The sequence below is a fragment of the Miniopterus schreibersii genome (genome assembly GCF_964146895.1).
Source record: "Miniopterus schreibersii genome assembly, chromosome: 18".
Taxonomy (NCBI): Eukaryota; Metazoa; Chordata; class Mammalia; order Chiroptera; family Miniopteridae; genus Miniopterus; species Miniopterus schreibersii.
In genome coordinates this window covers 33,147,161-33,161,309 of record NC_138121.1, presented here as the reverse complement: position 1 = coordinate 33,161,309, position 14,149 = coordinate 33,147,161, and the positions used below count along the sequence as shown (strand labels likewise).

The following is a 14,149-nucleotide window of genomic DNA, read 5'->3' as shown; positions in this document are numbered from 1 at the left end:
ATTAGAGTTGCAGGCTTCCCCTCTGCTCTACCCCTGCCCTCGAGCTGGAGAGTGACACAGTAAATAGTTTATGTTCCCCGGTCTACCCTGACAGTCTAATCCCCCCATGTATTTCATGCTGTCTCTGTCGAGTTCCTTTTCTCCCAGCCACAAGACAGACCCCGAGCCCAATGCCTCCATCTCTGCAGACTCGAAGCAGTGTGATCCTGGAGCAATCCTAGGCACTGCCTCCAAAAGATGCCAGCTTTCAGGCAGAGGAGGCAGCTTTCAGGCAAAAAGAGCCACACCAGGGTCATGCTGGTGGGTTGATCACTGCAGGTTAAATGCCTCATGCTCAGCACCGTGCCTGCGTGGTTGCTGCGAACACTGCACACTCTCTTTGTCTTCTGGACTCGTGGATAGACAGACCTAAACAGCCAGGAGGCAGAGGTATGTGTGGCTTTAAAACTTCCAGGGGAAATGCAATCACAAAACCAAGCAGAAAGAGCAAGGTGTCACCTCCGCAGAGACGGAAGGAGCTGCCCGGCTACCTCCCCAGGCCTGCACGGAGCCCCAAGGTCAGACTGTGCTTTCTTGCAAAAGGTGCTGAAGCCCATAAGAGGACCGTGCCGTTCAAAGACTCAGTGGTTTCCAGGTTGTCTCAAATGCCGATCAGGTATGTGGCCCAAACCAGTGGCTTAATCCCTCTGAACCTCAGGTGCTCATCTGAGAAAAGATAGTAAGAAACCCTCCCTTATTTACTCCCAGAGAGACAGGGAGAAGGGAAGAGAGCAAGTCATGAACCTGTCGGGAGGTCTGAAGCAACCGAGGCACTGATGCCCTGAGCTTCCACCCTGGCCAGGCTCCCTCCCTCACCCCCATCAACGAGATTTATGAGAGATGTGTTTTCCTAGTCATTTAAACATTATGTGTGGTGCTGGTCATCAGTTGAAGGCAAATGTGAAAAACATCGCCTGAGCATCCGAGGAGTTAGTGTTGAACAGAAAAAAATGCCTGTTTGGCTGCCCCCAATTTTCCATTTCTATGCAGATATTCAACACTGAGTAGATGGAAAAAGTAGGGGAAGCCAACCACATGGCAGAACAGGAACAAAGCAGCCTGGGTCACTGCGTATTAAGGGAGGTGGTTATTTCTTGAAATGTCACCATCTTGGCAATTAAGCATTTCATCTGAAACATGTACTTTTCCCAGGACTTTGCAGCCAGCAGCCTGAGCTCAAACCCTAGAATTTCAATCCTAGTTCTATTACATGGGGCAAGGTGCGCCCTCTTAGGCTCCAGCATCTATAAAACAGAACAAATGCTATCCAATTTCACGTAGATATTATAGCTAAACTATAAATGCCGTGGGAGCGGGGATTTTAATTGTCTTGCTGACTACCAAATCCCCAGCCCCCAACTCAGTGCTCTTTAATAACAAGCGCTCAATAATGCTTACTGAGGGAATGAATGAAGGGTAACGTAAAAAGTGCTTAACCTCGGGTCTCGAGTCTTGAGATCATTCCAGAAACCTTAGGCCACTTTCCAAAATCACTGTGAAAGCTGGATAAGGGATTTCAGGATGACATGAAAATAGTTAAGTCATAGGAATGGAGCCTGGGTGAGGGCAGATAGCTGCTTGGTTCAGGGAGGAATCCTCACCTCCTAGAACCACTCCCAGCTTTCAGTAGGAGCTCATAAAAGTCTGTTGTATGAATGACATGTGCTGTTCTTCCCAGACAGGCTGTATGCTACTTGAAGAGAGAGGCCAAGATCCTCTGATAACCTCACTAGCACCTGGTGCTACGTGTGCACAAAAGATAGTACCTTAGGACCATAGACCATCAGGGGCGCAAGACCGCCTAGAACCACCGCCACAGGTCAATGGCAAATCCCTACGAGGGGGCATGCAATAGTTTTGACTCTAAGTAACAGAAACATCTCTAGGGTCCCTGAAACTCTCCTGGCAGACAGAATTTCAACAGAACATACTGTGTAATTCCACAACCCTCTGTCACTATGAAAAATGTCATGAAGGGGATTTTTCTTCTCAAACAGCAACATGCAAAAGTCATCAGTGCTAGAAACTCAACGATAAATGGAGAAAACAAGAGGCATGGGTCCGATCGCTCTGGTTTTATGAATAGACTATCTCACCACCCCACTCATTTATAAGACCCTCCTGAGATCTTTTTTTATAGCGGGTTATGAATCATCTTCATGGTATCTTTAAATGGATGATCAATACTATATTTTCCCATAAAATGTTTGGTTTGAAATCCGATTTTAAGTGCATTAGAGTTTTTGTGCACCGAGTAGGTGAATGCCATAATAAATTGTCATCAAATACGAAAGAAATACGGCAGAGATTAATTGCCGTATTTATTTATGAGTCTATAAAATACCTTGTGAGAGTCCTGGCACATTTTTGGGATACCAATTTGAACCTTCAGGAAAGTTAAAAGCATTACAAGGGGCTGCAAGGAGATTTATTATCAGAATGTTTTTAATTGCAGACCCAAGCAGACATGCAGGTATTAGAATGGCTATGTCCTTAATGGGCATGTCTCGTGTGTTTCTCTCTCTTTTTCCCTTTAAAAATGATATACTTCCCATATTTTTATTGATTTTTGAAGATTTGTAGTAAATTACTACAGCCAGCATGTGACATCACAAATGGCCCCAGCTTCCCTAAAGTAGTGGCCCAGGTGGCACCAGAAAGAAGCCTCCTGGTCAGTTCTAATGCTCGGCTTTAAAAATGAGAGAAACCACAGTGAAAGAGAAATGCCACCAATAAGACAAAAATGTAGATGGCTTGAAGCTGCTCATATTTTAATCAAAGCCTTAAAGTCTATGACAGTGAAATCCTTTAAGGGGAAGAATGACAAACTATGATCCTTATAAACACTGTTAGCAATGCTGTGTGGGAAAATGCACAGCCTCCGGCCACAGTCAGAGCCAGCACCACCCAGCTCCCCCATTTGTCCAGGCTGTGATTCTGTCCCTAATTGTACACTCAAGGCCATACCTAGGCCCCATGACAAAGGGGAGAAAGGCCGTGGCACCTTATCCAAGGACTCAGACTCTGTCCCCTTTAAGGTCTTTATTTCTTCCATGCTCTTGTTTCCCAAAGACTTTAGCTTCAAAAATGGTTCCTTGGTTTTCAAATCCACACATCTGTTGTTTACTTTCTATTTTAATTCTTTGAAAACACATGAGATGCCTTGAGCTTATCCTTAGAAAGATGTCCCCGTCCACAGGAGAAAATTAAGAATTTCGATACATGAAAAGCACTTTGAAAGTGAGCACCAAGTGCCCTCAACTTCCCAACCTACCAGGCAAAAACGAAGATTAATTTTTTTTCTCTTCTTCAAAATAGTCACTAACTAAATCCAATTAATTGGGGTTTTTTAAAAAACCGATGCACATATATAGACATAACCTTGGCTGGATTTTTTTTTTTTTTTTGGTTGCTGTTTTTGTTTTGTTATATACTTAGTCACAGCTGGGCCTGCTAGCTGTTTTCCATTTTAATTAATGATCTACACCAAATTTCTACAACTCGTGAATTGTTACGTAAGCTCTTTCGTAATACAGGCTGATGTAAAAGCAGTGACCCTGAACCTATGTGCTTCCAGTGGCATCTCTGTGGGTGTTATCTTGCTAAGTCCTGCTGTCACCCAGAGCACTCCGTGTGCATCCTCAGTGCGACTGGAGTCGGCAGCGTCTCCTGGCGGCGCCTGGCCTCCTGTGTGTCTGAAATACAGTCTGTGGAAAGGCCCAGCGTCGGGAGGTCTGGATTCTGCTCCCTCCTCTGTCATCTGCTGGGCTAGGTGATCTTGGATATGCTTCTCACCTCTCCAGCTTCCTCACCATGAGCCTTAAATAAGAAAAAGCGGGGGGGCCTGGGAAAGTGCCAAAGCACAGGAATGGTGTTATTAACAAGCTGTCCCCTCGAACTCTGAGCTCAGGTTTGCACTTGGTGTGCTGACCCTCCAGGAGCTCTGAGTTCATTCTCTCTCCTTTCACTTTATCCAGAAGTTCGTTCTTTCTATTTGCCACCTTCCTGCCAAGAGGCGCCAACACCCTTATCTGGGAATCGCTGCCTCTTCAGTTTCCCCTCCTGGTGCCAGAGCTGCTGTTGACAACACGCAGTCGGGCCAGGCCGGGGCTCCCTGTGCTTCCCGATCAGATGCCGCGCGCACCACTTCCGTCAAAATAATTAGTGTTCATTTCGGCTGCGCTGGGGGAGACCTGCGGAGACCGGTCAGTGTAAATTATAGATGTGTCTGTCCAGATGGGCTTGTTCATTCATGCATAGATTGGAGGGAATTTCATTCTTCTCAGTGCAAAACCAGTCCCTAAAAAAACCTGTACTTAATATAATTTCGTACATTTTCATCTATATTATTGTGCCCATATACTCACATATTCCATCTATGAGGCACTTGAAATTGATTTAGGGCATGTCTGGGTTATTCCCCGCTATCTTTATGAATCTTTAGGAAATGATGGACATTTCACCCAAAATAACACAGCATGATTTGTTTTCCTGTGTGTGTATGTGTGTGTGTGATGCTGGCATTCAAGTTTATTGTCAAAGACACATCCTTTACTCTGCTGGCTGGGACCTTCAGTGGATTTAAAGCAAAGCAACATGGAAATAAACAAGGTGGGTTATTAATACACTCTCTGCTCCAAATAGGCCTTTGATTGTTGACTTTGTTTCATATTTGTTTTAATGAGCAGCTAGAGGAAATACCAGGGCATGCTGCATAATACAACAAACGAATCTGTGTCGTTGTTTAAAATACATTAGGTTAATTGACTCCCTTAAATATAACTAGGAGAGTCTGCATTTGATAGGTTTATTTACTTGCTTCAATAAAATTCTCTGTGTACACATATACAATTGGGCATTTTTCCCGAAACTAAATGAATCACCGCTGAACAAAGCCATAAAAAGCCAGCATGGTGGAGAGACTCTGAGCGCTCGAATGCTGAAGTGGGCGCCTGTCGACAGTCAGGAGGAGAGCAAATTCCACTGCAGTGCCTGATTCAGGCTTTCCAAGAAACAGGCTTCTTCGCACCTGAGCTTTCTGCCAGATAGAGGTTGATATTGGTTTAACTGCTGGCTTTGTTTTGTTATGGGTCCCAAATGGGCTCCCAGAATGATAAGAGTAGGCACACTTCCTAAGAGCCAATTTTAGGGAACCCTACTAAATGCTCAAGGTGGTGACAATCACGTGTCAGCAGCCCAGGGTAGGTTTGCTGTGGGTACAACCTCTCCCTGGGAAGGAAATATTCAAACCGGGACTCCAGTGCCTGGAAATGCGAGGCTTCCTCTGGGGAAGGCAGGCTGGTACCACCACAAGCCGGTGCCCACGCGTAAAAGCTGTTGGAGGGAGGGGGGAATTTTTCTACATAAGAAGAAAAAAGCTGAGGTACCTTCAGAGTCCTACCTCCCAATTTATTTCACCGCTGTTCTTCCTCCGCTTTTCCTTTTCTTCTGGAAAATCATGTTGCTTTTCTCTACTCCTAGACAGCAAAGGCAAGAGGGAGGCCTGGAGGCCCTTTGAGTGCATTGATACCGCAGAGGTCTTATAAATCAGCTAAAAATCAATACATCCTATGTGGTAGTTTCTCCTTTGCAACCAGATCGCCAGGGGACAGAACTAATGCTTTTTCCCCACCACCATCCCCATTTTTCTGTCATAAAAAAAAAAAAAAAATCTGCTTTAGAACGAATGGGCGAAGTTGCTGAGTAAGGATTTCAACTATCTAATTTTATTACTTTACAATTGACATACCTTCCCTCTGGAAATGTTTGCAATTAATTAATTAGCGGTAATCTTCCCCAAGGGACTAATTGAATGAATTCTCACTCTAAAAATATAGCTTAGATGTATCCAAGCTGCAAATGTGTGGATGGCTCCAGAGTGCATTTTGAAAAGTCAAGGGATCGATCTATTACAGTGAATTTGTATCACTAAATCAATCAGGCGATAAGCACAATTCTTTTCCTAACTAGGAGTTTCCCGGGTTGAAAGCAAGGTTTCTCCAAGTGAGAACTCTCGCTGGGTTTGCTAATATTTAGAATGGAGCTTGTCCTGTTTATCTCAGGCGGAGCCTGCGGTTTGCAGCTTCTTTAAGCACCTCAGGCGTTCTGCAGAATCTGTAAAGAGGAAAAAAAAGAAGCTGGAGACGTCCTTCTAAAGAGGTCGCTGGCTTCCCTGGCCTACCAGTCCCTGCTGCAAGGTGTCAGAGGCAAACAGGGCCCCCAGACCTTGCCTTGTCCCTCTGGGCCTGGCAAGGACCCAGGGCAGAGACCTGAGTTGTCCCTAACCTCGGGGTCACACCTTCTTGCATTTCAACTAGAAAATAAAACTGAGCCCTTGGACCAAACCCCCTCCCCTCATTCCTCCGGAGAGGTGCGGCAAGGGCCTGGGAGAGCGATTTGTAAACTGTAAAGCGCAGTGACCCCGTGAGTGAAAGGCCACGCTTTCTGAGGTTGCTGGCTTGCAAATCCGAAAGCCAGAGTTCCGCTGGCATTCAGGCAGCACGGCCATCCCTTCTGGGCCCCAGACGGCGCGGGTTGGAGGCCCTCGAGGGGAGGCTCCGGGCCTGGGGATTGAGCCTCCCGCTGTGCGGAGTCTATGGTGCTGGAAAGCTGCAGCCGCTTTCCCTATGGGGAGGGGAGGGGGCGGGCAGGCAGAGAAGGCGCACCCCTTTCCCAAGCCCCAAAGAGCTCCTTTGCCCATCAGTGCCCGCTTGAGGACCCCTGGGATGCAGGGGGGGTGGTCAGACCACTAGGCCCAGCCACGCGTCGGGGCGGAACGCAGGGAACGGGCGGCTCCACCGCGGCTCGCCAGCGCCACCGCCAGCGGAGCGCAGCGCAGCGGCTGCCGCCCGGCCGGGCGCCTTCCCGGGGCTCCCGCTCCCCGTGGACACGGCGGGCGGTGCGCAGGAGGCCGCGGAGCCTCACCTTCAGAAGAGATGTCCGGCGGGGGGGGGGGGGGTCTTAGCTCGAAGTCTGCAGATGCCACGGGTCAGACTTTGAGCGTTTCCAGACTTAGATTCGGAGGGGACCGGAGCCTTGGCCTCGAGGGGGCACTCTCTGGCCTATTCGAGGGCCAGAGGGGAAGAGAAACCCCGAGGTCAAGACCCTGGCAAAAGCCAGGGCTCGGAGAGCCTGAGTCCAGCTAGACTTGGGGAGACTGGAGAGCGGAGCCAGATCCCCGAGGACAAAGACGGGCGGGCCAGTGGGATCCGCCGACGCCGCCCAGCGCTGCCCCGCGGGGAGCCGGGGGCCTGCGGCGCGAACAAAGTTCCCCGCGGCGGGGGCGGGGGAGCCGGCTGGAGACCTCCCCGAGCCTCTGCTCCCCTCCACCTGCTGGTGGGCAGCCTCCGCGCAGCCTTCGCCCACCCCAGCTCCCTCCCCTCCCCTGCGCGCCTCTGTTCACTCAGACTCTTCCTCTCTCCCCTCTCCCCTCCTCCTTTCCCTCTGGCCTTTCTCCCCCACTTTCCTCCTGTTCTCTCCTGTGTCTTCTTTTGTATTTTCTCCCTCGCCGCCGAGGTTGCTTCTCCCCTCCTCCGGGCCGCGGGGAGGAGGTAAGCACGCTGCGCCCGGGTCTGCGCGGCGCAGAGGGAGGCGTTTCTCCTACTTCTCCCGGGTAATTTGGAGAGAGTGTATGTGCGCGCGCGCGCGCGCGTTAATGTAAAGCGAAAAGGGGTAGGCTCCAGCGCCAAGCAGAGAGGGTCAGGGTCTTTGACATTCCTCACCAGCTGCACAAACCTCCCGGAACAAGTGTGAGCGTGGGTGAGAGTGGGCGCGCGCACACTGGCTGGCTGCGCTGGGCACGTTTGGTGGCCCGGGGCCCCAGGGCCCGGGGGCCGGCCAGGCAGTCCGGGATCACCGTGACGTCACGTTGAGCCTCTGGCCACCTTGGACCGGGACACCTCCAGAGCAGCACAGCCCCGCGCGCGCCGCACCTCACCTTGCCTCGCCACCGCGCGCCTTTGGGAACTCGCATCCTCTCCCGTCCCCCTGCTCATCCATGGGCCCGTCTGTCTTCCGGACCACGCGAACCGGTGGAGCGCCTTCTGGAGCGCAGGGCTTGGCAGCCGATCTGCCCTTGGCTCTGCCTCCAGTAACGCCAAGTGGGCGGAGGACCCGGCGCTGGGCACCCGCGGCCGTGTAAGGAACCGAGGCAGCGCACTGCTGGAGGCGCAGAACCGCGGGGCCGAGGCGGGAACAAGCAAAAGAAGAGGCAGGCGGGCCAAGGACAGCCACCATGTCCTTCCCGCCCTTTGGACACCCGTATGGCAGCGCTTCCCAGGTAAGAGGTGCCTCCTGGGGGGATGGGGCCGACTGGATGGAAGGGGTGCCCATGCGCTCGCCGGCCCCTGAGGTCCCTCCTCTCGCACCAGTCTCGGGGGAAACCAGAGGGAGCAGGGGCCCGGGTCATGTACCACAGCCCACTGTGACATCCTCAGTCCCTGGCTGGGAACGCTCCACACCCCCAACACAGCCTGGAAAATCCAGTGACCCGAAACTTGGACACTCCGACCATGCGCTCAGCGAGGTGGGTGGGATCTCGGAGATCTTCCAGACAGGCCTCCTTACTGTACAGATATTGGAGGTGGCCAGGAGAGTCTCAGAATAAAAGGCTTCCAGCCCAGAACGTTGTCCATCTCACAATTTTCCTGCTGCTGCTGGCTATTGACCTCTGTCCCTGTCTTCCCCCCTTCCTTGGGTGGGCTTCTGGCTCCTTCAGTTTTCCAGACCAGCGTGGATGACAAGGTTTCCTGGAGAAATTGTGGGGACAGTCACCACTGTTCTCCAGTTTCTCTCCAGAGCGTGGGGTGTATTTTCCTACGGTCTAGTTCCAGCCGGACGCTGACCCGCTCTGAGATCTTGGACAAGTCCGCACTCTCTCTGGCCCTCCCTCTTGCCCTTTCTATAGAATGGGAGCCGGTGTGAGAGGTGATGAAGGGTCTCTAAGGCCAACTTCTAGCTATGCCTTTGCAGGATCCTGTGATGGGAAAAGGGGCGGGGGTCTGCGAAAGAAGCAGCCCGAGTGGAGTGAGTCTTCTATAATTTTGGTTTCAAAATGTTCCCAATGACCAGACCGTGGGAATCTGAAGCCTTAGCAACGGGTTAGGAGTGTCTATCTATAAGGGCAGTCTGGGTGAATTGCGTCTTCGGACAATTCCTGTTTCAGTGCTCAGCAGAGTACTGAGCACACGGTGGCGTGAATGAAGGAGTGGTCTGGCAGTTCCAGTCTCTGACCTCGGGTGCCTTCTCTCTCGTCCCCGTAGTTTCTGGTGTCTGCAAGTTCCAGCGCCACTTGCTGCGAATCCGCCCCGCGCTCAATCCCAGATGTGGCCTCAGGCTCCACCCCAGCGGCGGCTCTCTGCTTAGCACCCTACGACAGCCGGCTGCTGGGCAGTGCACGGCCCGAGCTGGGCACAGCGCTGGGCATCTATGGAGCCCCCTACGCGGCCGCTGCAGCTGCCCAGAGCTACCCGGGGTACCTGCCCTACAGCCCAGAGCCGCCCGCGCTGTACGGGGCACTGGTGAGTACGCGGGATGAGGCCTGGGTCCCCGCGCCAGAACCCACTTGCCCTGGGGGCAGGAGTGGCAGCTGCTGGTGAATCCATTGTGACATCTCCAGGGAAAATTGAGGAAAGACACACAACTTCGAGGACGGGAAGTGGTTAAGATTGTGTATAAAGGGAAAAGCATGTCTTTGCACCATTTTACTGTTTGCAGAAGTTCACACTGTTTAGAAAACATTTGCATTTCTATGAATTATGCGAGGAAGGCAAGTCATCACTTTTCTCAGTTTACAGATGAGGAAACTGAGGTGCAGAGGTCAACACCTAACCCAAAGTCACAGAGATACCAAAGGTCAGGGAATCGCTCTGCAAGAAGTTGAGGCTGGGAAGTTCCCCAGCTGGTGGGGAGCAGGATACACAAGCAGCAAAAGCAATAACAGCTCGTATTTAACTACCGCTTGTTCTGCACCAGGAATTCTGCCCAGAGCTCTTCTTCAATGACCTGTAGGGACTATTGTTACGCCCATTTTACCAAGGGGAAACTGAGGCACGGAGTGGTTAACACCTGTTCCCAAGATCACACAGTCAAGGCGAGTCGTGGTACTGGGAATAAAACCAGATTTGACTCCAGAGTTTACACCCTTAGCAACTACCCCTCCTCACCTCTTCCCCAAATGTAGGGAGAACTGAATCCTTTCTTCCTGCCCCACCAGAATCCTCAGTATGAATTTAAGGAGACCGCAGGGAACTTCACACCCGGCCTGTCACAACCAGGAGCCTATTATCCCTACGAGCCAACTCTGGGGCAATACCCATATGACCGGTAAGGCATGGGGCACACGTGGCTGGCACCCAAAGTCCTTCCCCCTCCACTGCCGCTGCCAGGTAGGGCTGATCTGGGCAGAGCTCGGGAAGGGGGATGAGCGGGGAGGGAGTGGAGCAGAACCTCACTTCCAGGCTGCACACCGTCTCCTGCCTGCTGCCCCAGGTTGCCAGCCTCCGATCTGTGAGCCAGGTTCTCCCCACAGGTATGGAGCCATGGAGTTGAGTGGCACTGGGCGCCGGAAGAACGCCACCCGGGAAACCACGAGCACGCTCAAGGCCTGGCTCAACGAGCACCGCAAGAACCCCTACCCCACCAAGGGCGAGAAGATCATGCTGGCCATCATCACCAAGATGACCCTCACCCAGGTGTCCACCTGGTTCGCCAACGCGCGCCGGCGCCTCAAGAAGGAGAACAAGATGACCTGGGCGCCCAAGAGCAAAGGCGGGGAGGAGAGGAAGGCAGAGGGTGGAGTGGAAGAATCCCTGGGCTGCCTAAACGGTGATACCAAAGGTACCGAAAACGTTCAGCACCCCACCTTGCTGCGGGGTAGCTTTTATGGAAGGCACTCCTTGCTTACCCTTGCACGAGCATCCCCCGCATGCCTCAGGGCCTTTGCCTGCTGGGTAGCCTCCGCCTGACTTCCCCACGGAACCACTTTCTTCACTTTAAAGTGTCGCTTCTGAGAAGCCCTCCCTGGCCACCTTTCCAGTTATTCTACTATCAGCCCCTTTCATTTCCTTCGCCATGCTTATCACTATGGCCCCTTCAAGAATTCCAGCTCCTCTAGAAGATCTCTCCCTAAATTAATGCCTCAGTGAGGTCTGGCAGATCGTTAGCGCTTCATAAATATTTGCTGAATTAAGTCATACACACCAGCCACCTGTGGGTGTGGGAATTGGGTAGAAATTGTCCCCTTGCTTTCACGTGGTTGAGAAACTGAGGTCCAGGTCTTAGGACAGCAGCACAAAGTGTGGGTTTCCTTGGCCTGGGGGTGCACAGAGAGGAGGAGACTTCCAAGGGGTGGGGTCCAGGCCAGGGTGGGAATCCTTTCCCTGGGGCAGGCCCCCAGCCCCAGGGCAAGGGTGAGGTGGCGCGGTCAGCCTCGTGACTTACTCCCACAGCGCCCTGAGTGCACTGCACATCTTGCTAAAAGCTTCTCAGGGGTGGGCGCTCCGTGGATTCCCCTTGGGGCCTGGGGCTTTTCTCACTCTCCCCTGATTTCCTGCAGACATTGCTGCCAGCGGAGAAGCGGGGGTGCTCGGGCTGAGTGACCTGGAAGACCTGGAGGAAGACGAGGAGGAGGCAGAGGAGGACGACCCAGAGGAGGCAGTGGTCACAGCTGCGGACAGGCTGGCTGAGTTCCCTAAGAACACGCTGTCGCGGCCAGCTCGAGTGGGCCGGCTGGAGCCCAGGGAGTGCGGCCTGGCGGCTCCCCGCTCCTCATTCAATGAGCCCCCCGGATCCGGAGAAGCTGACTTCCTCCGGGGGGAGCCAGAGGGCCCCGCATTGACCATGCATTACCCATGCAGCCAGAAACCACGCATCTGGTCTCTGGCGCACACTGCGGCGGCAGCCAGCACACTGGAGGGTGCACCTCTAACCCCTCCCAGGCCACAAAGTCCTGAGTGCCATCTGATTCCTGGACAGCCGGCAGGCTCAGGAGGGCGACCCGTGGCCCCCAGAAACTCCGCCTGTGAGGAGTCTTCCCGCGTAGCCAAAGCCTCCGGAAAGCCCGCATTTGCGCTGCAGGGGCTGCCCCTGAACTTCGCTCCGAGCCTGCGGCGGAGGGAGCCAGCAGTGCAGTGCCAGTACCCATCCGGAGCAGAAGGTAGTGGGCCCCCAAAGGTGCTGGGAGCGTCCAAAAGACACCTGCCCATATGCCGCCCAGCCACTGCATCCTCTCTCTGACTTGGGCATGCCCAGGTTTGACCGACCACGCACGAGATTGTCCCACAGCAGACTTTGAAATGGAAGCTTAGAGATAATATTTCTAGTTTCCCCTCATTTTAAAGCCAAATAACAGTAATAAGCTCAGAGTGAGACAGTGCATTACTAGGATCACTTAGAAAGTCATTGAAGAGATGAGCAGCCTACACCTCTGCCAAGTGCACCAGGTAGGCACCATCGTGACCCCCTGGCACAGATGTCTTTGTCCCCTGCCTGCCCTTCAGAGGAAGGCAGCTGGCCCCTGCTGTGCTCGTATCAAGAGTTTGCTGGGGCTGGGCAGGGACCTGTGCTTTCTGAGAAGCGTGAAGGGCAGAGCCAGACACATACAATTGATTGAAGGCCAGTGCTTAAGAGGGCTTGCAGTCCTCTCTGCAGCCCACTTTCGCTCCTAGGGAGGGTAGCCCAGGGTTGGTGCTGTCCCTGGAGAGCACTCACAGCTAAGATCTCGCCCCTAAGCAGGGTGTGACTGCCAATCAGTGTGTCCCCCAGGCTGGTTCTCTGGCCATGACTGGTGGAAGGAAATTTCACCCCACAAAAGGACATTCCCCAAGAAATTGGCAGCCTCCAGCAATTACTGTCAGATTCTGCTCTTTGTAGCAATTTCTCTCAGGATTAGCAGCTGGTTTAGAAAATTGGGTTACACTGTTATTTGAATTTACACTAAAAGGGGTCCAAATGTTACCTCTGGCAAGCAAATTGCTTCTAGACCTTTGATTCCCTTCGGATGAGATGCCAGTGACCTCCGATCTCCTAGGAATCGCCACCAAGCGGCCTTTGGGTTTTAATCAACCTTTCCTCTCTCAGCAGGTTAGCGCAATGGTGCGATTTGTGGAAGCATCTCGGAAATAAGCCCTACACTTTTCCAACTCACCTTCACTCTTAAGAAGCTGGGAGACCTCACCAGGAACTAGGGGCTCTCACCCCGCTTCGGAGATGGACAGACACCCAGAAACCCTCCTGCAGGCTCTCCTTGCACGCAGAGTGGCTGGCAGAGGGGGGCGTCCTATCAGATCCCGGAGAAAGTGGCCGGGCACCTTGGGGAAGGCCGGGGAGCCCGCGCCCCCTCCTCTGGATTCAGGGTCTGAAGCTGCTCCCTCGCCTGGTCCCCTCCGCCCCTCACTTTGTAACTCCCACGCGGACCTGGCCCCTAAGGATCGCCTTCGTCTCCTCCCCCCGTCCCACTCCTTGCCTCCTTAAAAATCATCAAGCGGAGCCTGAGCTGTGCGGCCTGTCTGTGGCAGGGGCCTTTGGAGAGGTGGGGGTGGCGGGGGTTCTGGGGACAGGGCAGGGCGGGCTGCAGACTCAGTCGCTTTCAGGGCAGGAAGGGGACTTGACAAGGCGCTGGCCGAGGCCCGGGCGCCCGCCGCGCAGCCCGGGGACTCCGCGTGGCCAGCGCGCAGCCCGCGGTCCCCGCGCGAAGTCCCGTGCGCGGGGCGGGGCGGGGGCGGGCGCGCGGCGGGGGCTGCAGGCGTGAGCGCGGGGTGGCCGGAGCTGTCGGGACATGGGTCTGGAAGCGGCACGTTTCCCGGGCTCGTACGTGGGTTTTAAGTTCCCTGGGAGCAGGGGCGATGGGCGTCCTCTCGGGCTTCCCTTGACCGGCCGCTGGGGCCCCCGCGCGCCTCGGGTGGGACCGAAAGGAGGAGCCCGAGGCTCCCAGGGTGTTAGGGGGCGGGACGGGGCGCTCTTTCCTTTAAATCGGGGTCGGCAAACACTTCCGGTACAGGCCGACCAATGGGAGCTGGCGGGCGGGAAGGGGGCCTGGTCGCCCCGCAGTCGGGAGAAGGGGGGGTGCGGGAAGGAAGGATTTAAAGATGCCCGCGCCGCGCGAGTTCGCGTC

At 53.7% G+C, this 14,149-nt stretch overlaps 1 protein-coding gene across 2 annotated transcripts; it reads left to right on the top strand.

Annotated features, from left to right (window-relative positions):
* The first annotated feature begins 7,658 nt into the window (after positions 1-7,658).
* Positions 7,659-13,523, top strand: IRX6 (iroquois homeobox 6). 2 transcript variants are annotated; one of them, XM_081119104.1, is made up of 6 exons: positions 7,659-8,317; positions 9,300-9,557; positions 10,253-10,362; positions 10,568-10,875; positions 11,594-12,193; positions 13,117-13,523. In XM_081119104.1, the coding sequence occupies exons 1-6, from the start codon at positions 8,273-8,275 to the stop codon at positions 13,122-13,124; spliced, it is 1,329 nt and encodes a 442-aa protein (XP_080975230.1). In that variant the 5' UTR covers positions 7,659-8,272; the 3' UTR covers positions 13,125-13,523. The 2 variants fall into 2 exon arrangements, with proteins under 2 accessions (XP_080975230.1, XP_080975231.1); XM_081119105.1 differs by having other exon boundaries at positions 13,120-13,521.
* The last annotated feature ends 626 nt before the right edge of the window (positions 13,524-14,149 follow it).

Coding starts and splice junctions, on each gene's coding strand:
- IRX6 (XM_081119104.1), top strand. CDS start 8,273: ATGTCCTTCCCGCCCTTTGGACACCCGTATGGCAGCGCTTCCCAG. Junction 10,363..10,567: donor GGGCAATACCCATATGACCG/GTAAGGCATGGG, acceptor TTCTCCCCACAG/GTATGGAGCCATGGAGTTGA. Junction 10,876..11,593: donor CCTAAACGGTGATACCAAAG/GTACCGAAAACG, acceptor GATTTCCTGCAG/ACATTGCTGCCAGCGGAGAA.